Source organism: Hippocampus comes, unplaced genomic scaffold (genome assembly GCF_001891065.2).
Source record: "Hippocampus comes isolate QL1 unplaced genomic scaffold, H_comes_QL1_v1.1 scaffold76, whole genome shotgun sequence".
Taxonomy (NCBI): Eukaryota; Metazoa; Chordata; class Actinopteri; order Syngnathiformes; family Syngnathidae; genus Hippocampus; species Hippocampus comes.
The window spans coordinates 123,453-147,889 of NW_017805277.1; the positions used below are offsets into that span (position 1 = coordinate 123,453).

Genomic DNA, 24,437 nt, shown 5'->3' on the forward strand with positions numbered 1-24,437 from the left:
GGCAAGTGAGATGGCTGATATTTGTCCTTGCCAGTGACACAACTGGAACCCCATCAACGGCCAGCCACAGTGGGGCCCCCCTTCTAACAAGTTTGTTTATTGAAGGCAGGCTTTGCTGATGATAATTATTTAATTAAAGATATCTTTACTTATAACCATACTGCTTTTTATTTTGGGAGGCCTCTACCTCTATGGTCCTTCTTGGCGTCTAGAAACGCCCCAAAATGGCTTGAATGTACTTGATAAGTGACCTTTTGGCTGGTAGCGGCCGTCTCAATGACTAAGAGGAAGCCGTGCCTCACATGCTCACACATGTTGAGTGAGTGCCTCCTGCGTGAACAGCTGACCCTCCTTCGGGGACCATGGAGCTGTTAATGCATTTACATTGTGCTCATGACAAATGAGGAATGACGCTGTGTATGTCGGGACCAGTCATCCACACGTGGTCAAAAACAACCGTCACGTGTCAAAATCCCAGAATTTGTGTCGATTGTTTTGGTGAATTATGCATTGAGCATTTGGGCTCTTAATTCTAGCTGTGCATTTGTGATGTCAGTGCTCCTCTTGTTGGAAACTATTGGAATTGCACTTCTGCGACTCTTCGCTGTGAAGGAAATAACGTGTACGACTAAAAAACGTTTGTCAGCAATGTATCATATCTGTTCATGAATGGTGCATGTTGGAAATTATTTTAGTTATCATTTTAGCATTTCTGCCGTACAGCTGAGGAGTTTGGGGTTCAAATCTCAATCACTTTTCAGGGTACTCAAACATGCTTTTACATCGGTTTTAATCAATGTTTCCCAACATTTATTGAACTCCTGTATATTAAAATCTCACTTTTGGTATATCATAAACACACGACTGTAGCTGAATAATTGCCAAGATAATTTTTGTCTCACAAAGTGCATGCCAGTGTATAATTGTACTATTGTAAATGGCTCAGGCTGTTTCGCGTTTTGTGGTTTGCTATCTCTTGAAATGTTGTCGTTTATGACACAAACAAACCAAAACAGTTCACATACGTATTAAAAATACTTTTATAAAAGCATCATTGGTAGAGCTAGCTGTATACTGGGAGACTGCAGCCAACACAAGTTTTCAGTTAGCAATTAAAACAAAGTTGATTTGATTGACCGATTCAGAATATACGAAGGTGAATAATTCAGTCAATCAATGCATGGAGAAGAGAGGTACCAAAATAGGCTTTATTTAAGAACATTGGCAAAACATGTTTTTTTTTTTGCATATAAACCCTTTAAAAACAAGGAGAAACAATTTTGGAGAATTTCACAGATTGTACAAAATCTCAACGAGAAGAAACAAAGAAATCATGTTGAGTGATTTTTACCCCTCATTTGCATGGTTATTTGCAGCCGCCGCAACAGCAAAGGGAGGAAGAGTGCGGCCATTCGGCGGTCACGTAAACATCAGCGCATCTCTCTCTCTCAACACAAGTACTGTAGTTGCTTTCTCTCGGCTCACGTCGACACTGCTGCACCACAGTGTGACTGACCACCACTATTGTTCAACCTGGCTAACTTGCATTTTCCTTAAACAAAGCCAAGAAGAAGAAAAAGTAAAACGAGCCCCTGCACAAGCACTATTAATTAACTGCATTTTACAAAAAAAAATTTAAAAAGAGGATGATAGTGTTATTACAAGTTTTATTTTGTTTGGCAAAGACGAGACACTGTGCAGTTTGTACACAACATCACAATGTGCTGACTTTCGAGTGGTTGTGTAACCTGTTACGCTTATTTTCCCGTGTCACAGTCCCACAACTTTTTTCTAATCCTACAATAGTAAACTTGAGCGCGACCCCAAGTTAACTTGAAAGGGATTTGCATTCAGATCCAGTACCACCATTAGGAAAAAGTCCTTGTGAGTATCTGACAAATTGTAATTTTCCTGAGATATCTCAATAAGCTCCAAACATAAAGCGTTGGCAGATATGAGCAGGCACAACTTTCATCATCAGCACCAGGCCACAACAAGACAAACCAGTACGGGCGCCCTGATCCGATATTGTTATCGCATATTGGTCCAATATCAGCCCAAAAAAAACAGTATCGGATTATATGGGACGCCCCAAGATACCAGCGGACCAAATAAGAACAGGAAGCTCTTCCGCTGCAACGTGGTTTGAGTTCTCATGAGTATTTTCAAGTCGATTTTCTTTTAGCAGCTGGCAAACGCCACAGTGCACTGTTTGACCCACACCCAAGAAATGCCCAACTAGACATTAAAGGAATTAAGAAATGACTCATCTGCCACTGACTGAACATCCCTCACAGAGAAAAAACAAACAAACAAATGGCCTCTTGTTTCTAATTTGTGTCACTTGCTGCATTCCAGTCTAGATAGGTCATGTCAACAATCATCATCTTTGCATACAAGGTTAGCCAGAAGCATTTAAAATAAAGTTAAACAAGCAAATTAGAGCGACTCCTTGCTGTCACCTTACAGGCAGATAAGCTTTCAGCAGGCTTTTCATTCTTATGCTGACTCCCCCCTCCCCCCAAAAAAGAAAAAAAAAATACAATTCCCTTTCATTACCTTCTTCCTTCTGCTTTTGAATCATCTCAAATCCTCCCAATCTCTCTTTGCTGTTTTAAGACTCAATGCAAATGGCACTTTTAAGATTTCAGCAAGTCCTGCTCGGGTGCCTAGGGGTGACTGTTTTCGGCTTTGAGTGGGCCGAGGTTTCCGTCCACAAACATGTTGGGGATGTCCTGACCGAAGTAGATCTTGCTATTGGTCGCTATGGCCTGGTACTTCATCAGCTCCAGGTACTCAGGGGTTAACTTCAGCTGCAAGACCGAGCATATGTGATTGTTAAGCCACATAACCAGAATTTCACTCGTGTACAAAGTTCAACTTGTGCTGACTGAAACATTGAAACCAGTGATGAATTCAACTAGAGCACACAACACAAAGAGGAACCGTGATAATCATGTGTTTCAATTATCTTATTGTACCATCATTAATGTCTTAAGACGGGCAGCACGTTGGACAACTATGTGTGTGTGTGTGTGTGTGTGTGTGTGTGTGTGTGTGTGTGTGTATACAATGACTTGTACCTGGTTTGCTTCAGCAAACTTGGCAGCTGTGTAGTATTCCGCATCTGCCTTAGCCTTTTCCCTGGCCAGAAAGGCGGCATCTGAATGAGACACATGACACGACAAGACACAGAAATATACTAAATATGCATCTCAAGAGAAGAACAACAAGTATTGTATGTGATGAAGCAAAGCAGCTGACCCTCGATTTCGGAGATCCTCTTCTCTGTCTCTTTCTCCATCACTTTCTGCTGAAACTGGATCTCGGCTACCTGAGCGACTTTTTGAGCTTCTACACACAACAAAGAAAAAACACAGCAGGCGGGTTTTGTGGTGAGCAGAATTGGAGAGTGTGCAAATTAAACCACCAGCAAAGAAACCCCAAACCGCATTTACCGATAATGGCTTTCTTCCTCTCAGTCTCCGCCTCCTTTTCCACCACCTTCTGGGTCTGAGCAGTAATTAGGAGACGGGTCTTCTCTGCTTCCCTACGCACGCACATAGATAAAAGAGAAATCGACAGATACTTCACATTTGTCGTCATGCTCTTGAACTTACTTGGTGGGTCATTGGTCGAGAAATGAATGATACAGAGCGACTTGAGGTCACACTCACATGAGTTCAAAGTTCCTCCTGATAGACTCTGGGATCTTTGGCTTGGTTACACGGACAGCCTGCATCCGGTTGAGTTTGAGTGGGAAGAAAGAAAAAGGCCTTTGAAACCGCCGCACATTAATTTTGTACATAATGTGGTAACTTAGAATTGTCACGTTAAAGGTTTAAGATCAGTATGAGGGACTAATATGGATCATGGACAAGTCTGATGGCACCTAATGTCACTAATGACCATCATGTTCAGAAAAAAAGAACCAGTGCTCTCGTGCTAGTCAGAGGAGACTTGAATCACATTCCTTTCTCTCATTAACAAATGTCGCTTCTGTGTTTTATGTGTCATTGCAGCTGCATTTTTTTTAAGTGCTCTATAAATAAAACTGAACAGAGTTTTTGCATGAGCGCAGTAACAAAACAACAGGTCTTCAAATGGTATTTAACTGTAACAGCCAACTGGCCAAATGACATTTGTACAAAAGGTACCTGTATGGTAAGTCCAGGGGCCATCACATTCAGATCTTTCTGCAAGGCAGTCTTCAGGTTTTCATCAATGATATCTATACAAGAAAAACACCACATTTTTTTATAAATTGCACATGACACGATAGCTCCCCGGTGATTTCAACATCCACGTAGGGACGAACCAAAGAGCTCTATGTAGACTTCCTGTAGTGTGTGCACACTGCAAAACTGGTTTAATTCATGGTGAATCTTGTTGAAAATGAGAGTTTTGTCATAGTCGGCCGTGTAGTTCCTCACTATGTCCACCACTAGAAACACAGCAGGAAGACAAATAATCAAACTATTGTGACGCCGGGCGGCGGACAACAGTTGCATGTGAAAAGAAAGGGAACTATTGCAATTGATTTTGAACATTTTGTACCTGCTGAGGAGACCAGCATGTTGACAACCTCGATTCTGTCAAAATAGATCATCACCCCGCCGCTGTCAAGGAGATACAAAATGTGTCAATATCTCTGAACAACAAAACGAGGACTGAGGTCACTTTGACAAGCAAACACATTATTGAAATACTTTTTATTTTATTCTCATACTTCTATCTATTCTAGCTATTCTTTTTTTTTTTTTTTTTAGACACATACAAGTTATGGAGGAAAAAGATGCAAAATAATAAAAATTCTGTCCTTTTGTACCTTGTTCCACAAGGTACATTCTTGATTTCATCAGTCTGAAGGGTAGTCTGAAACACACAAAAATGACAATTGCAGCTTAGATAACACAACAATTACAATATTTTTTTTTCCATTTTATGTTTAATGTAACATTAAGATGAGGAGACAACTTTTTGAACACGCAATTTATAGGTTCCTGTTACGTTTGTGTGTGTTGAAACGCAATGTTAACTCGAACTTCCTCGTTCTTGTGAAAATGATGCCAGAAGAGATTACCTGGACTGATCTGTAGGTGGTAATGAAAGGCAGCATGATATGATATCCGGGGCCATTGGGACTCGTCAGCAAAGCCCCACCCCTAAGAAGAGATTTAAAAAAAAAAAGAAAGAGACTTCTGGACTGATTTCGTAATAGCTGATTATCTGCTGATTACAGTGCAGGAGGATGGAGAAAGGGAAACAACCTGCAGGGCACAAAGTTATTAGCAAGTAAGGTCACACTGAATGTCTTACAATAGAAACTTTTCATCAGAACTTAATCCTATCTGTGACAGCAGTTTCTTTCCAAATAAATTTTTCGATTCGACTTCAACTACCATCATAAAACCTTTTTTTACTTGATTAAGTTTTAGGAAACATTTTATTTACCACTCAACTGTTGTATAAGTACCAAGAGAAAAATCAACCACCAACTTATGAAACTTAAACAAAGAAAAAACACTCACCAGCTCAAGACACCTGACTTACATGGAACAGAATGGCAAAAGGGAATAGTTTGTTGGCAAGCGATTCTGGCCAGCTCTGCGCTAACAACATTAGCATCTGCTTCGTAAAATCATTTCATAAGGGTGTAACCCACCTTCTCCCCACGGTCCGATAGGCTAAAGTCCAGTTTCCAGTCACCCTAATAGGGGCTAGTTCTTTACAAAAAGGATGGACAGGTAACATAAACTTTTTTTTTTTTAATTAAACCGCTGCCTGGTTTTTCTACTTTGGGCTTACTACTCTGCTGTATTTTATGTTTGATTCGGATCTAAAGATTCAGTGTTAACAATACCTGTAGTAGACAGCAAGGTGGCCTTCCTCTATTTTGTGAATGGAGGAATGTAGCAGGACAGCCGTCACCCCTGCTATTGCTGCAAACACAGCCCCGACATGCGGCATCATCCTCACTGGCTCTCACCTGCAGACAGACGTCCATTATTTAAACATTCTAAAATGTTTAAATAGGTATAGTAAACAGCATGGAGTTACTTTTCTGCCTTTTTATCGCAAGCAATTAAAACAAGTGCAGCCAAACAGGATTGATGTGAAATAAAAGTTATTTTGAATAATTTACCAAATGACATGAGCAAAATAAAATTGGCTGTTCATGTTTTTATTGCATCGACTGTAGTCCGTGTCTTTGCTTTCAACCTACTTGTTGGTCGTGCATATCAGTGTTTGATGGTTCGGCGCTATAATGTAATTGGTGATCCAATTCATCTTATGATGTATTTTTCATTGGCCATTTAGGTTGTCAACTGCAGTGATTCCCAATCCTGGTAGTATGCCAGGAGAGATCATCAGGTGTTAAGAGAGATCATTAGTTCACTTAATTGGTCCAAAATGTACAATTTTGGCTCTTTCTCTGTCTTTACCTCAATTCCTGCAAGTGTTTCAGCTTTAGTGTTCAGCTAAAAATACCTAAATTTCACATTGTGCGAGTACATTTTGCGGAGATTTTTCTAATGTCAACTGTGGCTTGGCTCAATAAATGTTGTGAAATGCTGATCTACTGCATGTCATTGATTTCTGTTGCACTGCATTTTATTTATGTACCGCGTGCTCTTATTTTGTTTTGCCTTTTGGGCATTCACTACAATGTTTCACACGTATGAAATAAGATGACACATCTCAAGGGGTTTATCCAAATGGAAAAAGGCACTAAATGTCACGCATTCCACATTATGTAACAACCCCATTGTTTCATGGTTCAGGGGTAACATCCAGCTATCCACATCAAATAGGAAAAAAAAGGCTCATTACATTTCAATAATTATAAATCAATTGTCTCGTTATTTGGGACTGCAGGTTGCACTAATTCCGTCGTTACAACAGTTTGATTTTTTTAAAATGCAAATAAATACACCCATATTAGTCATGACCACATCCACAGAATCCTTTCAATTTAAATACGTGAACCGCAACGTTGGAACATCCACACAACTGTCGCGACGGTTCATTTTACAGTGACAGGTGACAATTACTATGCAGCTAACAGGCATTAGCACACAGTTCGGCATGAAGACAGAATGAGTTCCGCTGAACTATCATCAACCAAAAGCATTCTTGTGACAATGAAGACACACTTAAAACGCAACAGACGCATAGCTGACAGCCAGACGACGTTTAATAGCCACAGTTAGCCGTGTAGCTATGGTTTACTACCGTGGGGGGGGGGGCGGATTGATAACGTCCGCTAGCCATATAGCGAGTCGTAACCCTGTTTTGGACGAAACCACCCTAAAACGCGTAACAAAGTGCGAATGCCGAGTTGAATAATAAGTTGTAGTAAAATGAAATTACCACTATCGCGAACAATCACCTCTTCTGGTGTGCATTCAAGGGCTCAACCGCCTCCCACAGATTTGGTTTTACTCGTTACAGTGCTGCATTCACGAACTATCGGAATTGTCAATAGCATCGATAAGGGAAAAGTCGTTCTCATACTTTTTACACCAAATTAACACCTAAAAATTGTCGCTATCATGGTATCACCATCACGGCAAACTTTCAAAAGCAGTACTTCAGAAGGCCAACATACTAATCGAAAGTGGAACATAAGTTTTATAAACATCGATAACATTAAAATGTATTTTACATGAAATAAATAATATTTGTACCTCAATAAACAAATATACGCAGAAAGAGAGAGACCACGTACCACACCTCATGTAATACAAGGGGCGGGGTGCCCATCAGGTATTTCGGGAAAATATGTTAATTTTTCCATCGACCGCGCCCTGTCGAAGATTATCTAGATTACCTTAGCCAACGTTTGTTTCGGGGAATGACGGCCCGTCGACCACAATTTCTCAACGCATGACAGATTAAGAGACAGACAACCGCATGTTAGATTCAGTGAAGACTCGAAACTGTCCATATTGGTTTTGAATATGATTGATGGATTTTATTCCAATGACATTATGTCCTGAAGTGCAGAAAATACATTTATTTCAAAATTTTAAAAATCAAGAAATATTTAAGATCATACATATCGAAGTGCTTTCCTAATCGTAACTGTAAATTCTGCGTAGAATACGCTGTGCAAGTGGATTTGGCACACAAAGCCTTTGAAGATATCGTTATATCACTTTCTTTGCAACACTTCACTCTGCTCAGTTTCACTATATAAATAAGATTTATCTTACAGGATGTGACACACAAACAAAAAACATAATTATAGCTCATATCATTGCTTTCAGACTTTAACATAAAGTCTGTGTTCAATACAGCATTCTGTGTAAGGACAAGATACCAAAAAAATAAAATAAAATCCTGGCAGCATACATGTTGTAAGGCACCGCTTATGTATGTTTGACTCATTGAGGTTTTGGTTGGCTACTCGAAGCCTTTTGGTTGGGTTTTGCTGCGCCACTTGGGATCCAACTCCAGTCTTGATCCTGAAGAGAGAACAACAAGACTAAATATGTCATTATGAGACAGGAAATGAATTGCTGCAATCTTGTTTGGAGAGTGGGAATTTTTCCATTGTGAGACTATTAAAGGTTTTCTTATCTTATCTTAAATTGGGGAAGTTGTTCCTTATAAATGATACATGATTCAAATCTTTTCACTAACGTTATATTTTAACACAGATGTGCAGGGTTTCGTAAATGGAGGACTTTAAAAGGTTTACTTATCTCAAAGCAGCTAAAATGCAGTGAACCGTGGGGTAAATGACACTTGAGTTTACTGAACTTAAATGAGAGAATTACAGGGGAAAACACGCCACCACGTGGCAGAAATGTGCACATTTCATTATTTATGATTTTATTTTATTTTTTTACATGCAGTGATTCCCAACCTGGGTGCTGTGGCACATTTGTGTGCCATGAGAGATCATCCGGGGTGCTGCGAGAAACTGATCCATTTCCACAAAATTTGTCCAATTGGTTCTTGGTTACAATGTCATTTTGCATTCCGGCAGTGGCCACATCAAGAACATGGAAAGGGTTGATAGTTCTACACCGTATTTGCATTCCATGTGATGCATTAGCAACTTATCAACAAAGTATCCATATTTACAAGCCACTCAAAAAAATACGCTGTCGCTGAAGGCGCATGGGCGGTGAGGTACTGGGGAAACATAGACGAAAGAGAATAACAGTGGTGATCACATTTGATTTAAATGTAATTATATTGAAAAATGTGTGCTGTGATTGAAATCATTCAGACACAGACACGGTTGATTTGTAACGTGTCAATGACGTGACACCTTTAATTGATGTATCTAAATGACGACATAGAGTAGTGTAAATCTCATTATACCAAAGCAGTGTCCCTCCTCGCTCCTCTTTTGTTCTCCTTGTCCTCAGTTAGAAGGAGCTCACGTAAACAGCGAGGATCACAAGACAGAGGATGTTGCAATTAAAAAAAAAAAAGATTTAGACACACACTTGCTCGACTCGTAACACTACTCTGAATAAATAATTTGACGGACTGCGCAGTGTCACGTGGGAGGACTTGCAATGCACGCAATAGGTTGGGTGTGCCTCTTGTGTTTGGACATTTCCAACAATAATCACCGGAAGAAACAAAAACAATCTGTATCACATACCGTTATACTTTGCTCCCTTTCCTGGCTGACATCCTGCAGCAAAGAAGTGAGCTTACTTAGATAATGCCAGTTTTCATCCAATAACTGAGAAACTGTTTCACTGAAAAAAAAAAAAAAACAGGATTGTTAATTTAACTTGAAAAAAATGTCTTGAGTTTGTACAAAATCATCATTTAGACTTATTTGGTAATACAAAGCTATCTAATCCAAACACATTACCTATCACTGGATGGCTGAACACAAATCTGTGAATCGCCCTGGGCCTTAAAACACAAACACACAAGGTTTCAACTACAGCATTACTAGTTCTCAGTCTTTCTTCAATCGCCTAAATATCATAGCTACTGACTATTATTTTTAGACACTTTGCTTATTACTATTACTCACACAGGCAATCTTAAGAAGGTACCAGAACTCTTTCTGCCGCTTTGTTTGCATCTGCATTACGGCTGCCTCTGCCGTTTTTATGCTCTCAACTGCCTTTTCCAGCTTTGGGAACAAATCAACGATGCGCTGCTTGCACACCAGAATTGTACTGCCAAGTGAGACACGTGTGGATTAAGTAGAATGATCAAACATTCGTGGTGCACTTTGCTTGGTTGTTCGTGAATGAATTACCTCAGGTGAGTGTACAAATCTTTCAGCACTCGATCTTGGTTCTGAACCATTTGTAGTATGGCCTTGACCATGCTCGAGCTGTCACTGTAACCATGTGGTGGGTCGGGGCCTGTACAAACAAACAAATATACTTTATTTTCACAAATAGTGGCTGAAGGCGGCATTTATTCATTCACCTTTCTAAACGATTACAGAGAATTAAGGGAAACACTCCTTAATTACAGTCGATGTCTAAATGTATACACATAATTATAATAATAAATGTGAAGATCTTCACTGACTTTTGCATTTCGCTTTTAGTTGCTTGTAGAGTTCGATAGCTTTTCCCTCACTGTGGAAAAGTACATGAAGTTAATGTGCATGGCACAGCACTGATATGATTGTTACATTATGCCAAATATACTGACAGCTGTTCCATTAAGTCTCCTTGTCTCCTCAAAAATGGACTACGCTGCAATTCCACAATTTCAGAATAAAGCGCAACTATCTCTTCATCCAGATATCCCACATCAGCGACCTGCAGCAGAAAATATTTGTTAAATGTGTGAAGTCTCAAACGGAAGTACAGAGTGTCTGCAATTATGACATTTTGTCCTATACCTTTGTAAAGCCATCGGCCATTGCTTCGTTTTCATGCCACGTCCTGAGCATCTTCTCTGAAGCTTCGCGGAAATATATAAAAGCAGACCATTTGTTTAGGTAATAATTTTAAAGACAGTGAATATAAAAAAAGTCTAAACACCCTTATTCAAGGTCGAGCTTTTTGTGATATGAAACAGTGCACATGCTCTTTTAACTTCGATGTTGCTGCTTTAAAAATGAAGCAATCAATTCCAATTCATGTTAAGTCAGGACACAACTGCCACCACTATTTAACGTGGCTCATATTAATCCCAAATTAAATTCAGCCATTCTAATAGACTTACAGTCACCTTTTTATTTGTACTTTCTAGCAGAAGTCTGAAGGGTTTGTGCTATCACCAACTGTTCATAATTACACTTCCAGATGAATTAAAAAAACTCCCCAAAATCCTAAAGATGCCACCACCATTCTTCACTGTAGGGATGGTGTTCTTTTGGTGATGAACAGCATTGTGTTTGCGTTAGATATATCTTTTGGAATTATGCTAATTTTTTTAAAAATCACAAAAACCTGGCATTTGTACACAGGTGTGTAGACTTTCTCGATCAACCGTATGAACACGGATCGATGCATGAATGGAATAGGACCAAAGGAGAGACACTCACAGATGCCTGTGTGTCTCTGCTTGGTGTATTGCTCCAAGTCATGCTGGATGCTGGTTTTGAAGAAAGCCAGCTTGGCTTGCAGCTGCTGCGACTGGGAGAAGAGTAGGTTCTTGTAGCGTGTTAAGTTGGTGTTGTAACGCAGCAGACTCAGCCTACGCACAAACAAAGGAATGTGTTTTAGGGGCAGGTACAGCTCCAGGGTGCCCTTTCCTCCGCAAAATGAAATAAAGTACATACAGAGGGATCGCTGTTAGTTTCACAAAATATTTCACGCATGATATCATACAAAATCGGAGCAAACCTCAGTGAATATCAGTCTGGGGTTACATTTTGGGTTTTTTTTTAACTTTTTTTTTTTGCAATAATTTTTTTTCTAAAAGGGCACTCTCATTCAAAGCAGTAACACTGGCAATGATAACAATGGTTAGGTTATTTTTAGACTTTTATACCAATAAAACTAAGCGAGAGGCATGAGCCACACCTTTGCACTTAAATTGCCAAGGTAAGACTATGCAAATAACATAACTCCCCGACCAGACCGTGTCAGTTCTCCGCCCCTGTGCCACCGGTGAAAAATGTCAGAGGTGGGGGAATTTCACTTTCAAAGTTTCCGAGCGCCATCAGCTGTTTTTGGAAAAAAACAGCGACTTAAAAATGATCCGTGAAGTCAGTAAAGGTTTTAAGATGGTGACAGCTTGACTCTGGAACAGATTCCTGTTCTTCCTATTTATTAATTGTTGTTGCCCCAACTGTTTACCACGATTCTGAAGGAGCAATCAAGGTGCAATTCCATAAATTGACTTACATAGCAGCCCTTTGTCCCTGGTACAGGCGAGTGTAGTCCTCTTTTAATCCACAAATGTAGCTGACCGCTTCCCCCCATACCTTCCTCAATGCAGCCAGCGGGAGCTGTGTCTTCGTCTCTCTGACTACGAAAACAAATATGTGTTCCCAGCACTTCAAAATGACTTATTTTTGATGGGAGTCAAGCCCTACATGAGCACATTCAATAATTTAATTTGAATTGAAGAAAGAGGCAAGAGGAAGATTTGGATCCTATTTTAAAGAGAAAAGTCTTACCTATAAAGTTGACACTGTCAGGCAGGGGTCTGGCAGTCAGGGGTCCTGAGTACTTAGATAGGCTCTTATCAAAAAGAAAGACGATAAAGGTGTCCCAGCCTCTCTGATAGAACACAACAACAAATATTAAGGCACACACTGCAGAGGTATTGCTTAGATATTGTCACCAGTTAGGAAAGAGTGGCTGCCAGAAAATCATTAAATGCAAATTAACTTCTGCGAAGGCGTCACGTACCAAACCATCTGGCAGACAGTGCGCAGGAGGTCTGCGCGGGTCGAGGGAGATTCCCGTCTCTAACAGTAGCTCTTGATTCAGAGGGGAGATGTGTGTTTGTGTGTGTGTCTCCAGACGAAGCTGCAAGGAGTGTAAGCTCTCTTCGGCCTCCAGGGTCAAAGAGTGCAGCTGAGCTGATGTCATATCCAAAACATGGATCACCTAAACACCAAATCTGGGAATTATTATTGTTATAAAGGCAAATTTATAACATCAAGATTGAGCAGGTGAATTTAAAGGTCGTTGCCGATGAATGTATAGGTAGCGCAGGAATCGATGTATAACTAAAAACATAAAAGTATGTGATAAATAGAGTGAAGCTGTACTTATTATTGACCTTCATGTTGAGAATATTCTGGAGAGTTCTGTAACAGTTTGCCTTATTCGTAACCGGATCCAACCCTCCGCCACGTGCTGCCGGGTCCCACAGTAACAACATCTGCAGCAAATTCTCGACTGGCGCCAGCAACGGCCTTAACACAAACACGTGCAAATATTTGAAATTAGCATCACATGAGGTAGTTGATTTACAGTGTAATCATTGTCGCTTATGTCTCTACCTGCTGAGGTTATTGGGATATGGAAGATGTGCTGAAAATCGAACTTCTCCATTCATGTCCTCCACTGCCATGATGTCTTTGGCACCTTTATTCTTAACTTGGCTTGTCCTATTACAAAGGCACAAATATTACACACACACACCAAACATTGTAAACATTCATCATGAGGTGTTTCGAGCTGAGGTCTTTCGCCATTTACAAAGTCACATTCAAACACTATTCTAGCACAGTCTAGATCAATTTTGACGACCGTTCATTATCGCACAAGAGGAAAAGAGTTTAGATTTGACAAGCACATTTTAGTTACATTCTAAAACTACTGACAACACAACTCCCAAACTCCACCAGAGAGAGAGAGAGAGAGAGAGAGAGAGAGAGAGAGAGAGAGAGAGAGAGAGAGAGAGAGAGAGAGAGAGAGAGAGAGAGAGAGAGAGAGAGAAAGAGAGTATAATTACAAAGCATTTGTCAAACTTACCACTGTACGGGCTGCATATGGTGTAGAAACGGGCGAAAGCCACAGGTGCACTCAAAAATCACTGTTCCGAAACTCCAATAGTCCACAGTTACCGTGTAAGGTTTACTCTCAAACAGCTCTGGAGCCTGGAATACATGACATAGCACTTTACGAAAGGTTTTGATTTAAAAAGAAAAAAAAATGTTACACAGCATAGTATCATACAATTTTTGCACTCACAAGATATTGGAGAGTTCCGACGAATGACGTACAGACACTGCCTTGGTCAAGATCTTTTGCGTAACCAAGATCTATAATTTTATGGACAAGCTGGAGGAAAATGAAAGTGAGAAATTGTAGTGTCCCAGTATAATACTATTAATTAGAAGATTACAGGGGGCACTTTGTAAACATGCAAGATTGTGGTTTACCTTGCCACTGATTTCTTGTAGAACTATATTCTCTGGCTTTAAGTCTCTGTGTATAATCTTATTTTCATGAAGGTACTCGATACCACATCCTGTCAAAAAAATTAAAACGTATGATACTGCGTCATCACATGAGGGCTTTTACAGCAAAAAAAAATAAAAAAATAAAAAAATGTCTTACCAATGTCACGGAGCAGGGCGAGCACTTCACTCTCCTTCAAACCACAACAATTTTCTGGTTTACTGAGAACCTAAACATATTTTAAGGAAATATACATATGCAGTGACAATTCAACGCTTAAAACCTTGATTAAAACACTTTATAACAGTTGATAAATACTTTGCGTAAGTCTCCTCCAGAGCAGTACTCCATAGCTAGCAGCGGAAGGTCATTCCGAGCAATCAAGCTCAATTCTTCTGGAACTTCACTGGCCTGAACAACATTCACGTGGTTCAACCTGAAGTGGATGAATACCACAGTCAAAATCAAGGTTTTTTCGTGCCGTACCGCAGTTGATTATCTGTATTCACTTCTTCATGATTTGGATCTCTCTGCCCCAGCGTTCCTTGTTCTTGGAGCTCAGTTCAAGACGGCAGATTTTCACAGCTAACTTCTCCCCCGACTTCTGCTCAACACATAAAAATAATAACATATCACTGACATGATCAGTGTGCTCAGATGAATAAATCTAATTAATTTTTAATCATAACACATGGTGGTTCCTTGAGATACAAATTTAATTTGTTCAGTGACCAATTGTAGGTTGAGTCACTTGTATCTCAAGGCACCACTGTATTATTACATGTAAGTTAAGCAAAATTGTTATTTCTGAAGTGTACATTGACCTGGTAGCCATTTAGGTACATTAATCAGTACCAAAATACTGCAGTAGCTCCCGGTTTCCAAAGTTTATGCGGCTAGGAAAACTGTAAGAATGATGGAATAATGGCTGGAATTCTGCCCAACTTCTCATCTCCCACAGCAACTTTACACCATCTCAGGTCAGGGTGTTTGTGATGCTCATTCATATTCTGTTGTGAAGTGCAACGTGGATCAGAGGACTTACATGATTCTGGTACAGGTAGACGTGCCCGAAGCCTCCCATCCCGAGTCTCTCCTTCATTTCCCACGGTCCACACAGCTGGTTCTGTTTGATTGAAACCCGCTCCATTGTCACCAGCTCTAGACACAGTAATTGTGCGTTGCAGGGTTAATCGTTTACAATTTTGACATGAGACAAATACTGTTTACAAGAAAAACAATAGCACCCTAATACTGTTGCACATTCTTTCAACAATGAAGTCACTAACTTGTTGGTGTCTAAAGTGTTTTGGGTGAGAATGATTTTTTTTTTACATTATGTATTTTGCTAGGCGCAGCTAAAACATACACTTATAAGCAAGTAGATACTACAAAACTGACTGCCAGTAAGCAAGAAGATAACATTATCTGTAGAAAGACTCCAACTCGCAAATACGGTACAAATTTGCTTACCTATCTAAGACGTCAGCTCAGGTTATGCCATGGTTTAATAGCTAAACAACGTTTTAACCGCGAACAAGTTATCAGCCTTCCAAGTTAGCTAACTATTAATGACGGTCCTTTAATGCCACTGTTTACGACTTAAAGTACCAAAACCGTCAGCTTCCCCAGGCGCTTGTCACTGGAGATATTTGTGGTTTATTTATTCTGTCGGTGAGGGTAAATGGATCCGAAATTGCGTTCCAAACAAAGTGAAAGTATGTCAACGCTGAAGAACATCTGCGCATGCGTGAGAAGGTCGCCTCAGAAGAAGGAGAAATTGAGGTTCGTCGTTGTAGCCTACAACGAGTTACTTACTTTGCTTGGATTAACTTTTTTATGCAAAAATGTCTTGCAGCCAATTTCCTTTTGTCATTGTTACCACCCCTGCTCCATGAATAGTCTCATTCAAACGGGTAAGGTTTTATATTTGGTCTGCAGATGGCGGCATATACTCACGTTAGTTACTTTATTTTGTTGGTGTATCTTTTGATTGACTTTAAACGCTTATTTTAAAGGACGCATCCATCCATCCATCCATCCATCCATATTCTGTACTGCATGGTACAGTATCATGGTGTACTTTACACACTCTATTCTTGTCTTGCTGAAATCATCAGTTTGGGAGGGTTTTGTGCCCTTTAAGAAAACTCTGAGATGCTACAAGATAGTGCCCAAGCCTCGTCGACAAACGAAACTAGTACCGAAGATCTAATGGAGTATTTTATGTAAAGGTTATACATTTTGATGGAAAGACAAGCTTTGTTTTTCGGCATTAGCTTCAGTCTGAGTAGTTACAGTGCATGTACAGTACTGTCATTGCACATTTGTTTTCTTAAAGCAGGCTGTATCTTTCCAGCAAGTGTGTAACACTGGGATGGATACCGCCTGCATTTATCATTTCTCAATGTACAGTAGCTCTGCTTCCCTTTTGGTTTTGACCAAGTTAGGGGTTAGGGTGTGAGGGTTAGGGTTAAGGTTAGGGGTTAGGAGTTAGGGTTAAGGGGTTCAGGGGTTCGGGTTAAATTTGGGTTTGGGTTAAATTAGGGTTGCGGTTTAGGGGTTAAGGTTAGTGTGTTTGGGTTAAGGTTACGGGTTCGGATCAGGGTGTTAGGTTTAGGGTTGGGGGATAGGGTTAGGGTTGGTTCACGGGTTCGTTTTAGGGTTAGGGGTTAGTGTTAGGGTTAGGGTTTCATCTTAGCTATATCGCAAAGAGAGTCTGAGGCCTCCAGGATGAGTAACGTCATGTGTGATCACGCCAAGGAAGGAATCATCTTGCATTTTAAAACAAAACAATAGGTTTGAGTGCATGTGACCTTGAAAAGACTGCCTGGTATGGAACAACTGAAAACAATAAGTAAATGAATGTTTTCATTCATGTTCCTGTTTGTGTTTCCCGCTTCCTGTCTTGCCCATTATTTGACTGTAGTAAGTACTGTCGTCATCCCTAATAAAGTGGTGATCAGGAAAGCGGAAATGTGACTAATGAAGCCATCATGCATGAGGTAATGTATTGGAGGGGGATTTCAAAGACAACATTGTCCCTCCTGAATATGAAACAGCTATTCTACAAACTAAATTTGATTCTTTTTCATTATTACATGATTGCAATTGATTTCATTGTACAACACTGTAAGATTTGCCTCATACTTTATTCATGTGCAAACTGAGGATCGTTTTTGTCAGTTTGTATGTGTGCAAACCATTTTGGGCTTGTGTTAATGACAAACAATTTAATCAAAACATGTTTCTATACATAATGTGGCATCTAATCTCTACAATTCCAACTAGTGATTTATGGTGCACACCTTTAAATTAAGAATTCAGTATTTAAGGTCAGTGTTTTATCAAAAAATTGAATGTACAATAAAGTCACATTGTGTTGGTGCGCTCATCTTTACGAAAGCGTGAGTGTCTGTTTTATTACCAAGTTTGGATATACGTACAGTACTTCTTCTATTCGACAGTGCTGATGTCACACATTATGAGCAATTCTTTGGTAAAGCCAAATGTGATGGTCAGCTGTTTCGTCTGACTGCTGTTTCGTGGGCCTCGCATTAAACTCCTCCTCCCACCTTCCACATTTATAAATTGGAGGGATGCACGGTAGCTCAGGACTCAAACAGCAAGAAACAAGACACGTGGAGGAAAAAAAGGACTTGAGAAAAATCATCTTCATCGGGCTCTTTTACACTCTCTTGCAACAAAAAGGTTTGAATCTCCGATCAAATTTCCCAGTCGATTCTGTAGACATAGCAATTCTTATTCTATGTTATGCAATTCTTTTTCTATGAATTCGTATCATTTTATCTTATAAGAAAGTTAAGAGAAAGTACCGTTCTGACCGTGCAATCGTGTATGTTAATTACTATTACACTGATACTGTGTTCTTTTAAGAGAAAATATTTTGATATTGCAAGCTTGTCTGATACTGCAATAAATGAGCATATGCCACTGACAGAAATGTGTCTACTGTGTGACTGGCGCACTTTATCACCTTGTCTTCATCGTCTTTCCCTAATAATCACTTGTCTGTCCTCTTGTGTCCCTTCAGATAATCCCCTTTTAAAAGCATTCAGTGTTGATAGCTTGTTTTCCTTTTTTTTTGTCATACCCAGACCAAAATATCACAAAAGCAGAAGTAAAGATGAACTTCTTAGTCATCTTGTCTTTCATTGCTGTTGTCAGTATTGAAGTGGTAAGTACATTTCACATGCAATATTTCATTTTATTCTTGACAATTGAGCCTACTGGCCATTGCTTTTTTTGGTCTTTTTTTTTAATGCATCAGTGAATCTTTCTCTTTTTCAGGTATTTTCAAAGAGGTGGCTTAAGTGGAGACCACGCCAGACACGCTCACATCGAGGTGAGCTGACTGTTCTTCACTTGTGTGTGTATTTTGGTTTTATTATGTGTGGATTCATTGATTTTTTTTTTGTTTGTTTTTTTACTGTTTTCAAAGATGATGGTCCAGAGGGCTGTTGGTCAGGGGATGGCAGCAGTTACAGGGGAATTATTTCCACAACAACAAGTGGGCATCGTTGTCTTCACTGGAACAGGTTCAAAAACCCCTGGGGCACCTCATCTGGAATCGGGAACCATAGATACTGCAGGTAGGCATCAATTGATACCGACAGATCCCAGGCTTCAGCTGCTACACTATTAATGTACAGTGAAACTTTTAATTTCAAACACACTGAGATTCCAAACAAATTCCCGTTTGAAAACTGTGGTGATTTTTTTCCGAGTGCACATGATAGGCATCATGAGAATTTGATCACCTTGATACATTTTAACTTCCATAAAAGTAAGTCAATGAAAAAGAAGAACATTCATAATGCCCGTTAATATTAAGGCCATTTTAATAACAAAACTACAACTGTACAATCGGGGCTACTAAGAGTTAATCAAATCTGGCTTGCTGAACTGAGCTCTTGTGAGGTATGCTGCGGCCTTGCGCACTGAGTATTTTTCATTTTGCTTCTCACTATTAATGATGGCCTTCTGATGGATTAGACTGAGGAAGAAACCAAAGAAAAAGCAAATCTGTTTTAAGAGCCTAAGGACGCATAATTTTCTGGAATTCCAAATTAGTCAACCCTAGTTGTGTTTCTTATATTTCACGTTATGATGAGTTAAACGTTTGAGTATCAAGGACATGACTTACCTGTCATTTTAAACTTCTAGGAATCCTGACCAAAGCCCGAAGCCATGGTGTCGCGTCAAAAGAGGGAAGAGAGTCGTGAGGGAATTCTGTGATGTTCCCAAATGTAAGAGATTGAAATCATAAAACTTTGTTCTCAGTTTAATTTGCACTTTCTAAGGTTCTCATCTTCCCCTCCAGGTTCCACAACAGTAAAGCCTCCTGTTGCTGTGGATACAGGTAATCTACTAGGGCACCACCTTGTTACAATAACATCCCTTGATGACGCACCGGCACTGATGAGTCCCTTCCTGACCGTCATTGCAGAACTGACGTGTGGTGAGACATCTGAGCAGAGGATGCACAAAATTGTGGGCGGTTCATTCATAACGGCGCAGTCGCAGCCGTGGGTTGCGGCCATTTTTCATCAGCGCCGCAGGTTCTTGTGCGGCGGCTCGCTTATTGCGCCATGCTGGGTGCTCACCGCAGCGCATTGCTTCTCTGACGGGTGAGGCCAAACACAAATAATGCGTGTTCACTTCCTCTGCTGCAATTCTCATTTTGATAAAAGCACTGACTCATTTTGAACCATGTGCGTGTGCGTTGGGTTCAGGGAACGGACCAATCTCCAGCGTTTGTCTGTGTTCCTGGGAAAGAGTGCCATCAATGAAACGGATGAGGTCAACGAGCAGAAATTCACTGTGGAAAAAATGATCCTCCACCAAGCATACAATAAGGCCAACTACAACAATGACATAGGTGAGCACAAGCAAGGCTTTGTGTAAAAAGCTATCTGTGCACTTGATGAAGAGTTTATATTTTGTCTTTTCAGCGCTGTTGAAGATCAAAAGCAGCGATGGGCGATGTGCTGTGCGATCGGAATCTGTTCGCACGGTTTGTCTTCCTCCAGCTCACACTCAACTTCCTGTTGGTTTTCAGTGCGTTATCGCAGGATTTGGGAGGGAGAAATCCGGTAGGTACAATATCCAACAAACACTCTGTAGACAAAAATATTGGGGAAACCTGGTATGTTTTTCTACTACAGTAATGGTAAAACTATATACTATTGATACAGTATCCCCTGTGTAGCTATAACAGCGACAAATTCACAAGCTTTGGTCAATAGGAAAAGAGGTGTGGCCTAACAATTTTATTTACTTCATAAACAAACAAAACAAAAAAAAACAAACAAAAAAAAAAGAAAACACTGATAAGAGCTGTGTGCTGTGATTTCAAACAAAACAAAACAAAAAAACCAAACAAAAAAAAAAAAGAAAAGAAAACACTGATAAGAGCTGTGTGCTGTGATTATTCCCCGATGGCAGTAATACCTAATACCTGTAAATTTCCCCAGTGTGGGACAAATAAAGGGTATATCTACCTAAGACCAGCTGCACACATCCAGCCATATCTGGCTAAACTCTTATTTTAACTGAAATAATTTCCAAAACCCATACATTTCAGATTTTAGAAATTTAGCACTGATTCCCGTGTCAAACAAGAAGATGAATTCCACACCAACATCTGTGATACGGTGATTGTACAGTGGATGAACTGTGAAATAGTCAGGGACACTGTCGATAACAATTGAGCATTTCTAACAAGATTTTAACAGATGTGTTTTCTGCAGGGGCGCTGCATTACTCTCAGTACTTGAAGGAGGCCCGTGTGAATCTTCTCTCCCAGTCTCAATGTAAAAAAAATTCTGCGTATGCAAATCTGCTCACTGAAAACATGTTCTGTGCGGCGGAACCCAGTTGGAGCATGGACTCCTGCCAGGTGAGCAAGCTCGTCCATTCCATGAATTTCAGCACATTGCACGCTTAATTTGGCTGTGTGAACATAAGCAACTACAGGAAATCAGTACAGTATTTCCAAACTGCAAAGGGATTTTAACTAGTGTTGTCCGACTGCATTGCGTTTAAGAATATTGATGACGCACAGGAAGATTTCTTGTGTTGGTTGAGTTTAATGGTCTCAATCGCAAAGCCTGACGAAAACAGCAGAAAACAATGTCCCCGTCAGTTATTGACACAGCGTACCCTTAGACAAATTATATGGCCAGGCAATGTATTAAAATACGAAAAGAAATATCAAAAGACAAAGGTGGAATTAATCCTTGAGTAACTAGGAGAACTGAAGTCTCATGAAATTTGCTGAAGCCTCACATGATTATGTTTTTGTGTGACCTTTGAGTCTTCTCAAGACGTCTTGAGTTGAACTTCTAAATGTTTCGGGCTTGACTTTTTGCCATACGCCCCTAGAGGGCGTACGACAACTGCTGAATCTGAGAGACATTATCTCAAAGGGGATGTAGCTCAGTGGTAGAGCGCATGCTTTGCATGTATGAGGCCCCGGGTTCAATCCCCGGCATCTCCAACTTTTCAGAATCGCCTTTATTGTCATTGTGTTGCATACAACGAAATTGGGGTGCCACTCCTTCGTGCATTTCGTAAAAAAATAAAATAATAGCGTCCTTACTGATGAAAATATGACTCAGTCCAGCCACCCATTTTTATATATTGCTTGTTCTCATCAGGGACATCAATACAAATGGAACTTTTAAGGTGTCATGTTTCGTACGACTCTTGTGTTGGATCATGGATGGCTGCACATGACTTCTCACATTGTGCAAGAGGCACTGATTGACGTGTGTCTTCTTCTCACAGGGAGACTCTGGTGGTCCACTAGTGTGTGAAGCCTCCGGACGGCTGTTTCAATTCGGAATTGTGAGCTGGGGGGATGGCTGCGCAAAGGAGAACAATCCGGGAGTTTACACTCAGCTCACCAATTACAACAAATGGATTGCAGAGAAAATAAAACTACCGCAGTATACAGTGGGTGTCATGTACCCCCCAAAGTGAAGGTGGAGAGACCCTTGTGCTAAAGTTAAATTCCTAAAGGAATATTTGGTAACAGAGGTGAAGGCTCTGGGTGCGGGGTGGTGGTACGTGCATTTTGTTGTTTGCCCCATGCATTTTGTTGTACACGGAGTGGCAGCTAACGGGAATTTACTGCACATTGACAGAGACAATCCTTCAAGGATTTACTGTCGTTTTTCTTAAGGAACGTTTTCATTTTATTTATTGTATTGAATGTACAATGGATTCATGTACTTTTATTTTTACATATGTAACAGATCTATTTTGTACAATTTAATGTACCATATTTATTTTCTGCTAAGGCTAAGCATATTCAAGAGAAAGTTTGTCCCTTAATATTTTTAATCGATTGAAATGTAAATACTTTATTACTGCTCTTTTCATATTGTGTAAAAGATAATGTGCTAATAAGTTGAGCGATCTACCCTACTGTAAGCTCACTGCAAAATAAATAAATACAAATAAAACAAAACTGTATCATCTGGTGGGGTAAAATTCACTCAGAACACCGGAGGGCGCTATTACGTGATGGAAGTAAACCTGCTGTCACTTACAAAAAAAGTGTCCACCAAGTCATGTGAGAAGATGAAGTACTTTTGTACTTTTGTTGGTCATCATTTATTCACTTTTAGAGTAAGTGATGTGCATCCAAGAAAATAATTGCAGTTTTATTCACCTGCCATGCATGTTTTTGGAATGTGGGAGAAAATCCACGCAGGCACGGGGAGAACATGCAAACTCCACACAGGAAGGCTGGAGCCGGAATCAAACTCTGCACCTCTGCACTGTGAGGCCAGCAAACCACTCGATCACCGTGTTGCCCGGAGATCCTTTAATTGAACCAAATGTATGAGCAATACCTTCAAATAATCAACCCTTGTAAAAAAAAAAAAAAAAAAAAAAACATGTTTTGTATCTTGAAGGGGGACTTTTTATGTGCAGTATAAACATGGTCATGTTATTTCTTTTTTAACTTCGAAACATTTCCAAGGAACTTCTAACAGGTCTTTTTTTGTTTGTAATAGCAAATACCAAGCCAAAATAGTTTACAACAGCACTGCTTGGGCCAATCACAACTGTAGCTTGTCCCCCTACACACACCTCAACTATACTCACATAAATCTGTTTACTTTATTACTGTGCCTCAAACCATACATGGCTTTGAGATGCAGTAGGAGTATGAGTCTCACTCCCCTGAAAGGACATTTCCAAGGAGAAGGTTAAGGATAGATCAGGGTCAAAGATTGGTTGCCTCGCAGCTGGAAGCTTTCAGGTTGGATCCCCCCGCTTCCCACCCAAGTTAATCCTGATGCTTCATCATCAGAGTGGGGATGAGACGGTTACTTCCCTTTCATGGAAGGGTATAGAGAGTACAGAAATTAAGATACCTGTACCACATTTTTTTTGAATATATATAACAAAACTGACACTATGTAAGTCAATTGAAATACAAACAAATGATAAGTTGTATTTAACGTTTTAAGCATTCTATCTTTAAGAACTGTTTTGTCTTTGAGCTTTTTCTTCAGGTACGCTTTGTATTAAGCTTTTATATGTCACATTTTAATTTGGACCTACATAGATACTGTTTTCTTGATTTCATGAATTCACGTGTTTTTTTTTTTTTTTCCTGAAGTACAAAACAAGCAATCGTGGATCAAAAACAATAATACCCATCAGTCAATAAGACCAAGGAGATCATTAACGGTCACACATTCATTTGACATTGTTTACATGTCATTGTTGCACTGCATCATACAAGAAGATGTCATATTTTAGGGACCTTACTGTTAGATGAGAAGAGCCCCTTGAAACCTCTCAGGCTGATGTCATTTTACTGCACTTTTTATCTTTACAATGGCAGCCGTTTTAAGAGCGCTTGTGATAGATGTGATTAGATTGAGTAGATAAATGCTGTCCATTCAAGAAGAACAGACGAGAGCCTCTTCAAACAGGTGAACCAGATTGTCTCATCTCTCCAGCCCAGATGACAATAGCCTCTTGTTCACACCCCCACACATTCACATACAGTATACACACATGCACAGCTACAGGCACTGTGGTAATGAATGTCTCCAGGGTATAAATATGGCTGTTTTT

The 24,437-nt window shown here is 39.9% G+C and overlaps 3 protein-coding genes and 1 non-coding gene across 5 annotated transcripts; 2 read left to right on the forward strand and 2 right to left on the reverse strand.

The window, feature by feature from the left end:
* Positions 1-1,181: 1,181 nt before the first annotated feature.
* Positions 1,182-7,493, reverse strand: erlin1 (ER lipid raft associated 1). 2 transcript variants are annotated; one of them, XM_019870675.1, is made up of 12 exons: positions 7,394-7,493; positions 5,864-5,989; positions 5,084-5,165; positions 4,829-4,875; positions 4,558-4,619; positions 4,319-4,444; positions 4,158-4,231; positions 3,678-3,736; positions 3,459-3,550; positions 3,265-3,354; positions 3,084-3,163; positions 1,182-2,813 (listed from the first exon to the last, which is right to left on the reverse strand). In XM_019870675.1, the coding sequence occupies exons 2-12, from the start codon at positions 5,971-5,973 to the stop codon at positions 2,670-2,672; spliced, it is 966 nt and encodes a 321-aa protein (XP_019726234.1). In that variant the 5' UTR covers positions 5,974-5,989; positions 7,394-7,493; the 3' UTR covers positions 1,182-2,669. The 2 variants fall into 2 exon arrangements, with proteins under 2 accessions (XP_019726234.1, XP_019726233.1); XM_019870674.1 differs by having other exon boundaries at positions 7,375-7,481.
* Positions 7,494-7,952: 459 nt separating this feature from the next.
* LOC109516272 (inhibitor of nuclear factor kappa-B kinase subunit alpha-like) lies at positions 7,953-16,056 on the reverse strand. Its single transcript, XM_019870692.1, has 22 exons — positions 15,786-16,056; positions 15,358-15,471; positions 14,822-14,916; positions 14,631-14,748; positions 14,472-14,541; positions 14,294-14,382; positions 14,103-14,192; positions 13,884-14,008; positions 13,409-13,516; positions 13,186-13,321; positions 12,810-13,010; positions 12,575-12,677; positions 12,300-12,423; positions 11,495-11,646; positions 10,847-10,908; positions 10,654-10,763; positions 10,528-10,577; positions 10,247-10,355; positions 10,016-10,163; positions 9,848-9,891; positions 9,629-9,728; positions 7,953-8,471 (listed from the first exon to the last, which is right to left on the reverse strand). Exons 2-22 carry the CDS (start codon positions 15,460-15,462, stop codon positions 8,391-8,393), a joined length of 2,220 nt encoding a protein of 739 aa, XP_019726251.1. The 5' UTR covers positions 15,463-15,471; positions 15,786-16,056; the 3' UTR covers positions 7,953-8,390.
* Positions 16,057-17,896: 1,840 nt separating this feature from the next.
* On the forward strand, positions 17,897-22,817 carry LOC109516284 (tissue-type plasminogen activator). The gene is made up of 11 exons (XM_019870719.1): positions 17,897-18,023; positions 18,431-18,510; positions 18,624-18,678; positions 18,775-18,925; positions 19,500-19,582; positions 19,657-19,695; positions 19,783-19,963; positions 20,069-20,214; positions 20,288-20,428; positions 21,086-21,234; positions 22,125-22,817. The coding sequence occupies exons 1-11, from the start codon at positions 17,912-17,914 to the stop codon at positions 22,317-22,319; spliced, it is 1,332 nt and encodes a 443-aa protein (XP_019726278.1). The 5' UTR covers positions 17,897-17,911; the 3' UTR covers positions 22,320-22,817.
* On the forward strand, positions 21,763-21,834 carry trnaa-ugc (transfer RNA alanine (anticodon UGC)). Its single transcript has one exon. It is a non-coding gene; the product is annotated as a tRNA-Ala (tRNA).
* Positions 22,818-24,437: the final 1,620 nt, after the last annotated feature.